Source organism: Dipodomys merriami, unplaced genomic scaffold (assembly GCF_024711535.1).
Source record: "Dipodomys merriami isolate MVZ:Mamm:240054 unplaced genomic scaffold, mDipMer1.0.p SCAF_50, whole genome shotgun sequence".
Lineage (NCBI taxonomy): Eukaryota > Metazoa > Chordata > Mammalia > Rodentia > Heteromyidae > Dipodomys > Dipodomys merriami.
In genome coordinates, this window is record NW_027206069.1 from 576,868 (window position 1) to 588,865 (window position 11,998).

The following is an 11,998-nucleotide window of genomic DNA, read 5'->3' on the forward strand; positions in this document are numbered from 1 at the left end:
CGGGAACGCCCTTCCCCCGTGTCGCGCTGGGCCCTGGGTGCCTCGTCCCCAGAGGTCCCGGGGCCTCCACCTGAGGCCAGTGTGTCTTAGCACTGTCCTCCGATGCTTTCCTTCTGGCTGTGCCCTGGCCTGCGCCCCCTGGTGGCCAGATGCTGTGGCCACTGTTGCACCATCCCGTTTTTTACAACATTCAACTTCAGCATTTTTACTACGATAATGAACTTTCCCTCCAAATTCTTCAATAAAAATAGCTTTTCAAGTGCGTGGCTGGCTTTGTAGTGGGGAGGGCATGCAGGAACACCTGGCCCTCTGCCCTCCGCCTAACCACCGTGGTGGTGGGTTTGGGGGCCAAAGCCTGTGGGTGGGCCACCCAGGAGCCCAGCGGCCCCAGCCTCTGTCCTGGCTCCTGGCTGTCCTTCTGTCAGGACCCGGCTGGGGAAAGTGGGATGTCCTGGCTGCCTCTTCTAGACCTGACCCACAGGAGGCTGTCCAGGCTGTCCGCCGGGGCAGCACCGTGCACCAGACCTGAGCCCCACGCAGGATGACACGCCTGGCCTGCCCCCCAGGGCAGGGCCTTGAGGGCGTGTCCTGTCCAGGCCCCAGTGTGTCGGGAGCACAGAGAAAGGGCCGTGGGGGCTGGGGGAAGCCTGGGGTGCTGGGATCCAGGGTCTGCACCTGCGGCTGCAGGAAGATTGCCCGCCCTGCTTCAAGCCTTCCGAGGAAAATTTCCAGAATTTTGGACAAATGAGGCACCAACCAGTCTGACAGCCCCCCTCCCCTGCCCAGGTGGAAATGCGCAAGGCCCATGGGGAGCCCCCCTCCACGATGGCCACGGAGACCCTGGACGGCCCTCAGGCTCCACCGGCTCTGGAGAGCACAGCGTTGCTCAACATGTGTGCGGCAAGGATTGCTGCAGGAACCCACCCCGCCAAACAGGGCAGGGGTGGAGTGTCCACGCAGTGGGGGCGGGGTGGTGTGTGTCCACACAGTGGGGGCGGGGTGGTGTGTGTCCACACAGTGGGGGCGTAGTGGTGTGTCCACGCAGTGGGGGCGGGGTGGGGTGTGTCCACACAGTGGGGGCGGGGTGATGTGCGTCCACGCAGTGGGGGCGGGGTGGTGTGTGTCCACACAGTGGGGGCGTAGTGGTGTGTCCACGCAGTGGGGGCGGGGTGGTATGTGTCCACGCAGTGGGGGCGTGGTGGTGTGCGTCCACGCAGTGTGGGGGTGGGGTGTGTCCACGCAGTGGGGGCGTGGTGGTGTGTGTCCACGCAGTGGGGGTGGGGTGGGGTGTGTCCACACAGTGGGGGCGGGGTGATGTGCGTCCACGCAGTGGGGGTGGGGTGGTGTGTGTCCACGCAGTGTGGGGGCGGGGTGGTGTGCGTCCACACCACGGGGCGGGGTGGTGTGCATCCACGCAATAGGGGGCGTGGTGGTGTGTGTCCACGCAGTGTGGGGGCGGGGTGGTGTATGTCCGCACCGCGGGGGGCGGGGTGATGTGCGTCCATGCAGTGTGGGGGCGTGGTGGTATGTCCACGCAATGTGGGGGCTGGGTGGTGTGCGTCCGCACCACGGGGGGCGTGGTGGTGCGTCCACGCAGTGTGGGGGCGTGGTGGTGGTGCGTCCACGCAGTGTGGGGGCGTGGTGGTGCGTCCACGCAGTGTGGGGGCGTGGTGGTATGTCCACGCAGTGTGGGGGCGTGGTGGTGCGTCCACGCAGTGTGGGGGCGTGGTGGTATGTCCACGCAGTGTGGGGGCATGGTGGTGGTGCGTCCACGCAGTGTGGGGGCGTGGTGGTGGTGCGTCCACGCAGTGTGGGGGCGTGGTGGTGCGTCCACGCAGTGTGGGGGCATGGTGGTATGTCCACGCAGTGTGGGGGCGTGGTGGTGTGCGTCCGCACCGTGGGGGGCGTGGTGGTGTGCGTCCACGCAGTGTGGGGGCGTGGTGGTGGTGCGTCCACGCAGTGTGGGGGTGTGGTGGTATGTCCACGCAGTGTGGGGGCGTGGTGGTGTGCGTCCGCACCGCGGGGGGCGTGGTGGTGTGTCCACGCAGTGTGGGGGCGTGGTGGTATGTCCACGCAGTGTGGGGCGTGGTGGTGTGCGTCTGCACCGCGGGGGGCGTGGTGGTGTGTCCACGCAGTGTGGGGCGTGGTGGTATGTCCACGCAGTGTGGGGGCGTGGTGGTGTGCGTCCGCACCGCGGGGGGCGTGGTGGTGTGTCCACGCAGTGTGGGGGGCGTGGTGGTATGTCCACACAGTGTGGGGGCTGGGTGGTGTGCGTCCGCACCGCGGGGGGCGTGGTGGTGTGCGTCTGCACCGCGGGGGGCGTGGTGGTGTGTCCACGCAGTGTGGAGCGTGGTGGTGTGTCCACGCAGTGTGGGGGCGTGGTGGTGTGTCCACGCAGTGTGGGGCGTGGTGGTGTGCGTCCGCACCGTGGGGCCCAGGCTGCTTCCTGAGCCACGTCTTGGGGCCGTCTGGGAGGACTCGCAGCCACCGGCACTAGCCCATAGCCTATCACAAGTGGGCAGAGCCCGAAAGGGTCGTCTGTCTGACCTTCCCAGCTGCGCAGCTGGATGCACTGCCCCAGCAGGCAGTCCCCAGGGCGGGGGGGGGCCTGGCGTCTCTCTAAGTGCCCTGCATGAGGTGGGCCTGGCCTGGCTTGTAAAGGCCGGTGCAGATGGGAAACCTTCCAGTGTCCCACACCCACCCTCTGGCCTTCCCGGCAGAAGGAAAGCTCCAGAAGCCGCTCTAGCACTTGCCTTCCCCGAGAGCAGGTGAAGGCCGTGGGTGGCCAGTGCTGACGCAGGGTGAGGCCCAGGCCCGTCCTGCCCCAGGATGCCTCTTCCAGGGAGGGCCCCTGCATGGACCACCCAGCAACTGTGCAGTCCGTTCTGCTGCTGCAGACTCCTTGTTGGTACTGGGACTCGAGTTCAGGGCTGCACACGTGCTAAGCAGGAACTCTACCACCTGAGCCATGTGTCCAGCCCTTGTTGCGTTAATTTCTAAGATAGTGTTTTGCATTTTTTCCTGCGGCTGGCCTGAGACTGATCTTTTACCTTTGTCTCCTGCGTGTCTGCTAGAACACGTGTGAACCACCATGCCTAGCTGCTCTTCTCATGTTGAAAAATATTCCATCTCATGTTTATAGTGGTTTTTTTTTTTTTTTTGTCCAATCCTGGGGCTTGAACTCAGGGTCTGGGCACTGTCCCTAAGCTTCTTTTGCTCAAGGCTAGCACTCTACCAGTTTAGCCACAGGCCACTTCTTGCTTTTTTTCTGCTTATGTGGTGCTGAGGTGCTGAACCCAGGGCTTCATGCGTGCTAAGCAAGCCCTCCACCACTGAGCCACCTTGCTAGCCCTATAGCACATTTCTATCTATCCATTTATCCCCCTAGCAGATATTTAGGTCATTTCCACTTCTTGGTTATTGGGAACTGCCAGAACTGCTATAAACACTGGCATAGAATTACAGCACAGAGACTCTCTTCTTTTTTGCATGTGCTGTCTTGGAACTTGAACTCAGGGCCGGCATGCTGTCTCTTGGCTTTTGGGCTAAAGGCTAGCACTCTACCATTTGATCTACAGCTGTACCTCTGGCTCTTTTGGTGCTTAATTGGTGCTAAGAGTCTTACAAACACTCCTGCCCAGGCTGGCCTCTAACTATAATCCTCAGATCCCAGCCTCGGCTGTCAGTCCAGGGATGCAGGTATGAGCCACTGGCGCCTGGGTGGTGGTTGTGCTTCAATCTTTGGGTGACTGACCAAGCCCCACTATCCTTTGCGGACACCCCCAGTGCTCCAAGGACCTACCTCCTGCCGTGCAGTGGCCACTCCACTGTCCGTCCCACGGGCATGGGTGGGGTGGGGTCCAGTCCCCCTGTACCTGCGCTGCTTTGCTTGGGCGGCCAGCGTGCTATGCGTGCCCATTGGTGTTTCGTCCACATTTCCCAAGGTCGTGGTGTGGCTTCCTGAATCAAGGTCCATTCGAGTCCCTGTCCCCTTTCTGAACCATGCTGTGTATACAGGTTCTTAGTAGAAGATGGTTCCTGCGCTTCCCGCGTGGGCTCGTTCGCAGCGGGCAGGGTCTCTGCAGGTTCATTCCAGTCTGCTTCGTTTTCCTTTGGCCTGAAACGCTGTCAGGCTTTCCTTCAGTGGCCTCAGCTGTGTGTGTGCTGGAGCCCAGAGCCCCGCCCCCTCCACCCCGCTCCCCACGAGGGCCACATCCCATGACACATGGAGGAGACACGACGCGTCCCCGCCGCCACCCTGGGCAGAGCAGGGCGGCTTCGAACTCAAGACCCTCCTGACTGTCTGCAGTGTTGGGACTGTAGAGCCACCGTGCCCAAGTTTCTCTTTTTCCAACTTAAAAAAAATTAGTTTCGGCCGTCACTGATTCCCAAGGAGTAACAGGTGGTTGGTGTGAGAGCAGGCGGCACAGCCCAGCTGGGCCTTCTTAGTCCCGCGGGCAGCAGGCGGCCGCGGCCGCAGGGAGGGCAAAGCGGAGGCCCGGGACAGTTCCCCAGGAGTTCCATGAACTCCAGCTCACAAAAACTCTTGGTTTGAGAGCTCGTGGCCGGCCTGGCCTTTTCTGGGCTGTCTTCCACACTGGCTGCCTGCCGGCTCGAGCCACCACGCTGCGGCTTCACGTCCTCGTCCCTCTCCTGGTCCCCCTCCGGCAGCATTTGAGAAACCTGACTGAAGTTCCCGTCTCCTTCCTGTTGCTGCCCAGGCTTGCTAAGCGTTTCCAGCTATGCTTGCTCCCACTCGCCTGCGCGGCCTGCCCCCTGCTTTAGTCCCACCCAGTACACTTCCCACCTGAGACCCTGTATGAGCTCCCCAAGAATCCAGCGCTTGCCTGCGTGGGTGTGTTGGCACCAGGGTTTGAACTCTAGGCTGTCCCTTGGCTTTTCTCATGGGTGGTGTATTACCACTTAAGCCATGCATACCTCCACTGCAGTGTTTTGCTGGTTAGCTGGGAGGCTTAAGGATTGGTCTGGGCTGGAGTCTCAGATCTCAGCTTCCCCAGTCGCTAGGATCACAGGTGTGAGCCACCCGCACTGGTGGCTGTCTGGTAGTTCCTGTCTTTTTCTGAGCATAAAGAATGAATTTAATTTGTGGGAAGGGATGAGAGGGTAACTGGGGGAAAGTGAAGAAAGGGGTGACACTCATCACGTGGCTTAAGGAATGGTAACCCTCTGTACAACCTTAGTATCAAAATTGTATTTAAAAAAAGAACAGCAGCCATTTTGCTGCCCTTGTCTGCTTGGAATATTCAGCCACCTGCCACTTCTGGAGCTGTTTCTGCTGCTTCCCACAGTAGGGTATACTTCCCCATTTCTTCGTTTGAACCTGGGGCCTTGGCTTGCCGGGCGGGCACTCTACCGTTGGGATGCACCTCCAGTCCTTTGTTTTATTTTTCTACCTATGTCTGGGATGGCTCGGGCTGCAGCTCTTCCATTTCTGCTTCCCACCAGGGCTGAGCTGCAGGCCTGTGCCACTATCCTGGCTTTTCATTGGTTGGTAAGGGGTTTCACACCAGGTCCTGTGGAGGGCTACCTCCCCGTAGCCAGGATGACAGACGTGCGTCACTGTGCCCGGCTGCAGTTTGTTTTTACTGGAGACATTTTCGCTCTTGTCTTACCAGGGGCTTTCTGGGGCTGGTCGGGAAGGAGCGGCGCCTGCTCTGCCTGAGCCCTGCCTCTCCTCGTGCACGCAGAGGCCGGGCAGAAGCTCTGCAGGCCTTCCCAGGGCAGCGCTCCGCTCCAGCCCTAGCCCTGACTCTCAGTCAACAGACGGGGCTCGACCGTGCAAATAGGAAGGTTTACTCCCTTCTGTCTTCAGAGCTACAAAACACATGGAAAAGCCGCGCGGGCCTCTTGGGCAGGCGCCGGGGCGCCCTCTGGTGGAGCTGCCTTCCCAGCCGCCTCACACATCAAACATGGCACAGCTGGTGCACAGCGTCTCCTCGCAGACGTCGCTGGAGCTGCACCCAGGGAAGAGACGAAAACTACGTTAGGGCCCACCAGTGCCTCCCCAGGTCTGCTGGAGTCCTCACCCCAGGACGCGGGCTCCTGCTAGGGCATCTCGGGGGGTAGTCCTGGGCCGGCCGGGGTCGCGCCCGGCCCTCAGCCCACCTCACTGCCTTGCTGGACAGGCCGATGCCCAGGGAGGACGAGGTTGCTCTGGAGAAGAGCCTGGGCTGCCCGCATGCGTGCCGCGGGGCGGGGGAGGGCAGCCTCCCTCCCAGGTGAGCCAGCGCTTGGACCTCGCACCTCCAGCCCCAGCCTGCAAGCCAGTCCCGCTGCTGAAGCCATCTCTGGCTCCTGCCTGGCCACAGCCCAGCCCATCTCACAGAGAATTCTCCCCAGACGCTGCCCAGGCGCGCCTCTGGAGCTCCCTGCACCACAGTGGGCCAAGGGCCCAGGAGAAGCTGCTGGGACACCAGACACAGCTGGAAATGGAGGCCAGGCCCAGGCCAGGTGTCTCACGTGACCTGCGACAGAGCAGCTGCCCGCGGCGGGGGTGGGTGGCAGGGGGCCACTTGCGCAGGGGGCCCTCAGTCTCACTTCAGTAGAATCTGAGCCATGCCAAGGGAACCTAGATTTTCCGCTGCTGTCCTGGTTCACAGCGCCAGGCTGGTGTAAGCAGCGGAGAGCCGCCTCATTCCTGGCTGGTGCTAACTGCTGGGCTGGGCCCGGGCGGCCAAGCACGCCACCGCGGGGCTGGCGGCCCAGGTGGTGTCTTGGTGTGGTCTGTGGTGTCAGGCAGGAAGCAGAGGAGGTAGATAGGCAGGAAGGAGGCTTTGGAGGGTGAGGCCGGGCGTGGGGGGGGTGAGGTCCTGGCGCCCCTCCCCCCGCCCCGAGAAGGTACAGGACCGTGGAAACGGTGCCACACTGCGTGCCTGATCCAGCACTCAAGCCTAAACCCGGCAGTGGTGTCACACGCCCGCCATGGGGACAGAGACCATTCCAGGGCATTCCTGGCCTCCCCAGGGAAAGGCCGTGTCAAATGATCTGTGTCCTCAGTGTCACAGGGTTCTAGAAGCCGCTGGGCCTGAGCTTGTTTGGGGTGACAGTGCTGGTTCCGCATGGGACTCCGGGTCTTCCTTACAGCGGGGGGGGGGGGGGGGCTCTGCACGCACAGGGGGTGGGGACTGCCCCGCCCACGCTGGCGCCGAGGCTCCCCGCACTCCCAGCCCACGCAGGTCCCGCAGTGGGCACCACGCAGAGGCGCAGCAGCTTTCCTAGGAGGGGGCTGGGGGCCGGGGACCGGGGGCTAGGGGCTGGCCCGGCGGAAGAGGACCGAGGCACAGAGTGCTCAGGCAGGAGCCGTCCTCCGTGGCAGTGGGATCTGTAGCGTGTGTGTGTGTGTGTGCGCCTGCGCGCGTGGGATCCTCAGGGAGCAAAGGAGCGCGCTGGCCACCGTCAGGTGCTGTCTGTCGGCGCGTCCGCCCCAGCGGGACAGGGCGGCGGGATCCACTCACTCTGTGAGGCCGCACAGGGCACAGGCCACAGCGCCACACCCCCAGCAGGCCCGCGCGCACTGGCTGCACACGGCCCGCGCGCACTGGCTGCACACGGCCTTCCCGTCCACGGCTCTCACACACGAGGCACAGGCGGTGGGTGCTGTTCCGGACAAGTCTGTAAGGAGACACAGGCCATCAGCCCGGAAAAGGTGACAAGAGCCCAGGGGCTGGGAGACCACCCTTCCCCCCCCCCGCCCCGTGTACCCCAGAATGCTTTTAACTACCAGCCAAGCTCAGCACCAGAGATCCAGCAACACGGGCCCTGGTGGCACCAGACTGGACTCCAGGTCAGCGCTGCTGCTGGTGTCCAGAGCCACCAGCTCTCCTCTGACCACGCAGCATTCAAACCGCGTGTCCTCGTCTCACGCCGTGTTCACACCGCGCGTCCTCATCAGTGTTCAAACCGCGTGTCCTCATCACACGCCGTGTTCAAACCGCGTGTCCTCATCACACGCCGTGTTCAAACCGTGTGTCCTCGTCACACGCCGTTTCAAACCGTGTCCTTGTCACACGCCGTGTTCAAACCGTGTCCTTGTCACACGCCGTGTTCAAACCGTGTGTCCTTGTTACACGCCTTGTTCAAACTGCGTGTCCTCATCACACGTCGTGTTCAAACCACGTTTCGTCGTCACATGCTGTGTTCAAACCGTGTGTCCTCATCATGCGCCGTGTTCAAACTGTGTGTCCTTGTCACATGCTGCGTTCAAACCGTGTGTCCTTGTCACACGTCTTGTTCAAACTGTGTGTCCTCGTCACACACCATGTTCAAACCACGTTCCTTGTCACACGCCGTGTCCAAACCCCGTGTCCTCATCACACACTGTGTTCACACTACGTGTCCTCATCACACAGTGTTCAAACTGAGTGTCCCTGTCATGCACAGTATTCAAACTGAGTGTCCCTGTCACACGCAGTGTTCAAACTGTGTCCCTGTCTCAGTGTTCAAAATGTGTCCCTGTGAGTGTTCAAACTGCGTGTTCCTGTTACACAGTATTCAAACCATGTCCCTGTTACACAAAACTGCATGACCTTTTCACATACAACGTTCAAACTGCATCCCTGCCAGTGTTCAAAATGCACGTCCCTGTCATGCAGTATTCAAACTGTGTCTGTCAGTGTTCAAACTGTGCATCTGTCACATACAATGTTCAAACTGCGCGTCCCTGTCAGTGTTCACACTGCGCATCCCTGTCACATGCAGTGTTTACACTGCGTGTCCGTCACGTGCAGTGTTCAAACTGCACATCCCTGTTACAATGTTCAAACTGCGCGTCCCTGTTACAATGTCCAAACTGCGCGTCCCTGTTACAATGTTCAAACTGCGCGTCCCTGTCAGTGTTCACACTGCGCATCCTGTCACATGCAGTGTTCATACTGCATGTCTGTCACGCGCAGTGTTCAAACTGCACGTCCCTGTCAAGTGTTCACACTGCGCATCCGTCACATGCAGTGTTCACACTGTGCATCCCTGCGTGTCACTGTCAGTGTTCACACTGCGCATCCCTGTCACATGCAGTGTTCACACTGCATTCCTGTCATGGTGTTCACACTGCACATTCCTGTCATGGTGTTCACACTGCGTCTCTGTCACATGCAGTGTTCACACTGCACATTCCTATCATGGTGTTCACACTGCGTCTCTGTCACATGCAGTGTTCACACTGCGCATTCCTATCATGGTGTTTACACTGCGCGTCTGTCATCTGTAGTGTTCACACTGTGCATCCCTGTCACAGTGTTCACACTGTGCGTCTCTGTCACATGCAGTGTTCACACTGCGCATTCCTGTCATGGTGTTCACACTGCGCGTCTCTGTCACATGCAGTGTTCACACTGCGCATTCCTGTCATGGTGTTCACATTGCGCCGTGTCTCTGTCACATGCAGTGTTCACACTGCGCATTCCTGTCATGGTGTTCACACTGCGCGTCTCTGTCACCTGCAGTGTTCACATTGCGCATCTCTGTTGTGCAGGGTTGTGCCGCGCAGCCTGCATGGCACTGCCTCACTGACTAACCAGGAGGTTCCGAGGCTCCTTCAGGGCCAGACGCAGGGGTGCGGCAGGGGGCTACTTTTGACCAGCCAACAGGCAACAGTCTTTGAACCTCTCCACACCGGTAATGCCATGAGAGCTGGCGGGCCTCCAGCAGAACTTCTGCTCCCTCAGGCAGAAGCCTGTCTTGCTCCCTACCACCCACCCTCAGCCCCACAGCCAGGCAGGGCTACGGCCGCCACTCACCGGCGTCGGAGGCCTGGGCACAGCACCTCATCAGCCTGCCGTCAGGTCCAATCAGCATCTGTCCTCTTGTAGGCCGAGGGGGCCCCGTGGGGCCGGGCTGGGGCGACTCTGGCAGGTGGACGATGGCACAGCCTTCGCCCCATGTCTGGCCCCTGCAGGCCTGGGCCCCGCGGAAAAGGAGCTGCTTGGTCTTCTCTGGGGAGAGAGGCCATTGGTGAGTGCATGCCGCAGCCATCACAGGCACAGTGCTGCTCCTGCCACACGGAGCCTCCTCTGCCTTATCCTGTGTGCTCTTGGGGACCCTTCTCCCCCAGCTCGCTGGCCGCCTCCTCCAGGAGGCTCTGGGCCTGCAGCCCCACCGTGTGGGACATGGCCTCCTTCCATCAGCCTTCGTTTTCAGCACCACGGCTGGTCTCATCTCACTGATCCCTTCCCCTTCTGCCCAGCTCATCCCTCCTGCAAGCTGGCAGAGGAAGCCCCGCCCCCCCATGACGGCATTACCTCTCAAGTGTGGGGTGCCAAGGACCTAGAAGCAGCCAGAGGCTCAGGGCTACACCTTTGGCCTCAGACCAGTGGATGTGCACTTGGCTCACCCAAGAGGCCAGAGCAGGCTCATGGAAGAAGCCTGTGACCCTCAGACACACAGAGCCTCAGAGAACCTGAGGAGGGAGCCTGTGACCTCAGACACGATCCATCCAAGAGAGCCTGAGGAGGGAGGCCCCATGATCTCATACACGATTATTCAAGAGCACGCACGCACGTGCACGTGCACGTGTGCACACACACACACTTCTGTGGCTGGGGCATCAAGGGCAGTAGCTTCCAGTCAGCCTACAAGGAGAGGCTTAGGGACCCGCTCAGATGCTGGGGTGCTCTGACATTGGTGGTAGCAGCAGCTGTGTAAAATTCCACGTTAGTGGCTTTCCCTAGTGGGAGCCACAGGGAGAATGGCATGTCGAGGCTGATCTTGTCCTAGGGGAGACCTGGCTGGCTCGGGGTGTGTGTGTGTACACTAACCAGGGAATCTTGGAGCCCTGCACCCCTTCCCTGCAAGTGTTCTACAACAAGGATGCTCAAGAGAGAGGATAGAGCTGGATGAATTCTTTCTCCTCCTTCCTCCTAACTTCCATCTTGGCGGCACTGGGGTTTGAACCCAGGGCCTGGGCTTCCTGGGCCCTTTACTGCTTGAGCCATACTCCCATCCTTTTCATTTTCAAACAGGGTCTTGATTTTTGCCCAGGCCAACCAGCACCTCAATTCTTCTGCTCGCGGTTTTCGGGGAGCTGGGAAGTCAGGCCTGGGCCAGCACACTCAACAACCGTTTCTGGTCGGGAGGGGGCTCACTCAGCTTTCTGGCTGAGGCTGGCCTCAAACCAATATCCCCGTGTCCGCGGGGTGGCTGTGCCCCGCGCCACTGCCAACGGTCACGCGGAGCGGCTCTGCACCTCCCCGGGGCGGCCGTCCCGAGTGAGGCCCGACGCCCCGCGGCCCCCCGGCCTGCAGGACCCGGCCCCGCCCGGCCAGGGCGGCGCACGCGCGGAGCAAGGCCTCGGTCCCGGCCGGGGCCGGGGGTCAGGCTTCGGCTCGGCCCGAAGGGGGTCCCCGCCCAGCGGCCGCCCGCACTCACCGAAGACCTCGCGCGAGAAGCGCTCGGCGCACACGCCGCGGCTCAGTTCCTTCTGGCCCACGCGGACCTTGAGCTGCAGCGGGGCGGCGTCCGTGAACGGGCAGCCCCGCTTGGGCATGGCCGCGGGGCCGCGGGGCTGCTGGACGCGGACGGCCGCGCGCCTCGGTGGGCGTGACGTCACAGTCGCGCGCCAACCACAGGGAGAGGGCGGGCGGGGCGAGGGAGGAGCGCGGCGCGGGATTGGCTGGGTGGAGGTAGGAGGCGGGCAAAATTCCAGGCGCGGCACGAGATAGGCTTGGGTCCAAGCTGGGGGTGGGACTCTACGGCGCGGGAAATGCCTAGGGATGGTCCGGGGTCGGGAAACTCCGCGAAGGGGCGGGGCTTTTGCCTGGTGCCTGATAGGCTGAAGGCCAGGTTGGCGGCGGGGCTCGTACGGTGCGCGGCTCGGGATAGGTCGGGGCTAGGGAGGGGGCGGGGCCCCAGGGCAGCGGGGTCTAGACTCGCCGTGTGTTCGGCCCCTTGGTGACGTTCCTCGGCTGGTTTCTTCCTGGTTCTCAAATCGGGGTACGCTGGACGCGGTGCAGCGCCCTTCCCTCTCCTGCCCCAGTGTGGCCGG

At 61.6% G+C, this 11,998-nt stretch overlaps 1 protein-coding gene across 1 annotated transcript; it reads right to left on the reverse strand.

Annotated features, from left to right (window-relative positions):
- Positions 1–5,798: 5,798 nt before the first annotated feature.
- Siva1 (SIVA1 apoptosis inducing factor) lies at positions 5,799–11,533 on the reverse strand. Its single transcript, XM_069997444.1, has 4 exons — positions 11,383–11,533; positions 9,756–9,950; positions 7,476–7,632; positions 5,799–5,975 (listed from the first exon to the last, which is right to left on the reverse strand). The coding sequence occupies exons 1-4, from the start codon at positions 11,498–11,500 to the stop codon at positions 5,918–5,920; spliced, it is 528 nt and encodes a 175-aa protein (XP_069853545.1). The 5' UTR covers positions 11,501–11,533; the 3' UTR covers positions 5,799–5,917.
- Positions 11,534–11,998: the final 465 nt, after the last annotated feature.

Excerpts from the sequence above, each read along its gene's own strand:
- Siva1 (XM_069997444.1), bottom strand. The coding sequence starts at position 11,500 with ATGCCCAAGCGGGGCTGCCCGTTCACGGACGCCGCCCCGCTGCAGCTC. Across the intron at positions 9,951-11,382 it reads CTTCTCGCGCGAGGTCTTCG|AGAAGACCAAGCAGCTCCTT; the intron begins GTGAGTGCGGGC and ends CTCTCTCCCCAG. Across the intron at positions 7,633-9,755 it reads TGCCCAGGCCTCCGACGCCG|ACTTGTCCGGAACAGCACCC; the intron begins GTGAGTGGCGGC and ends GTCTCCTTACAG.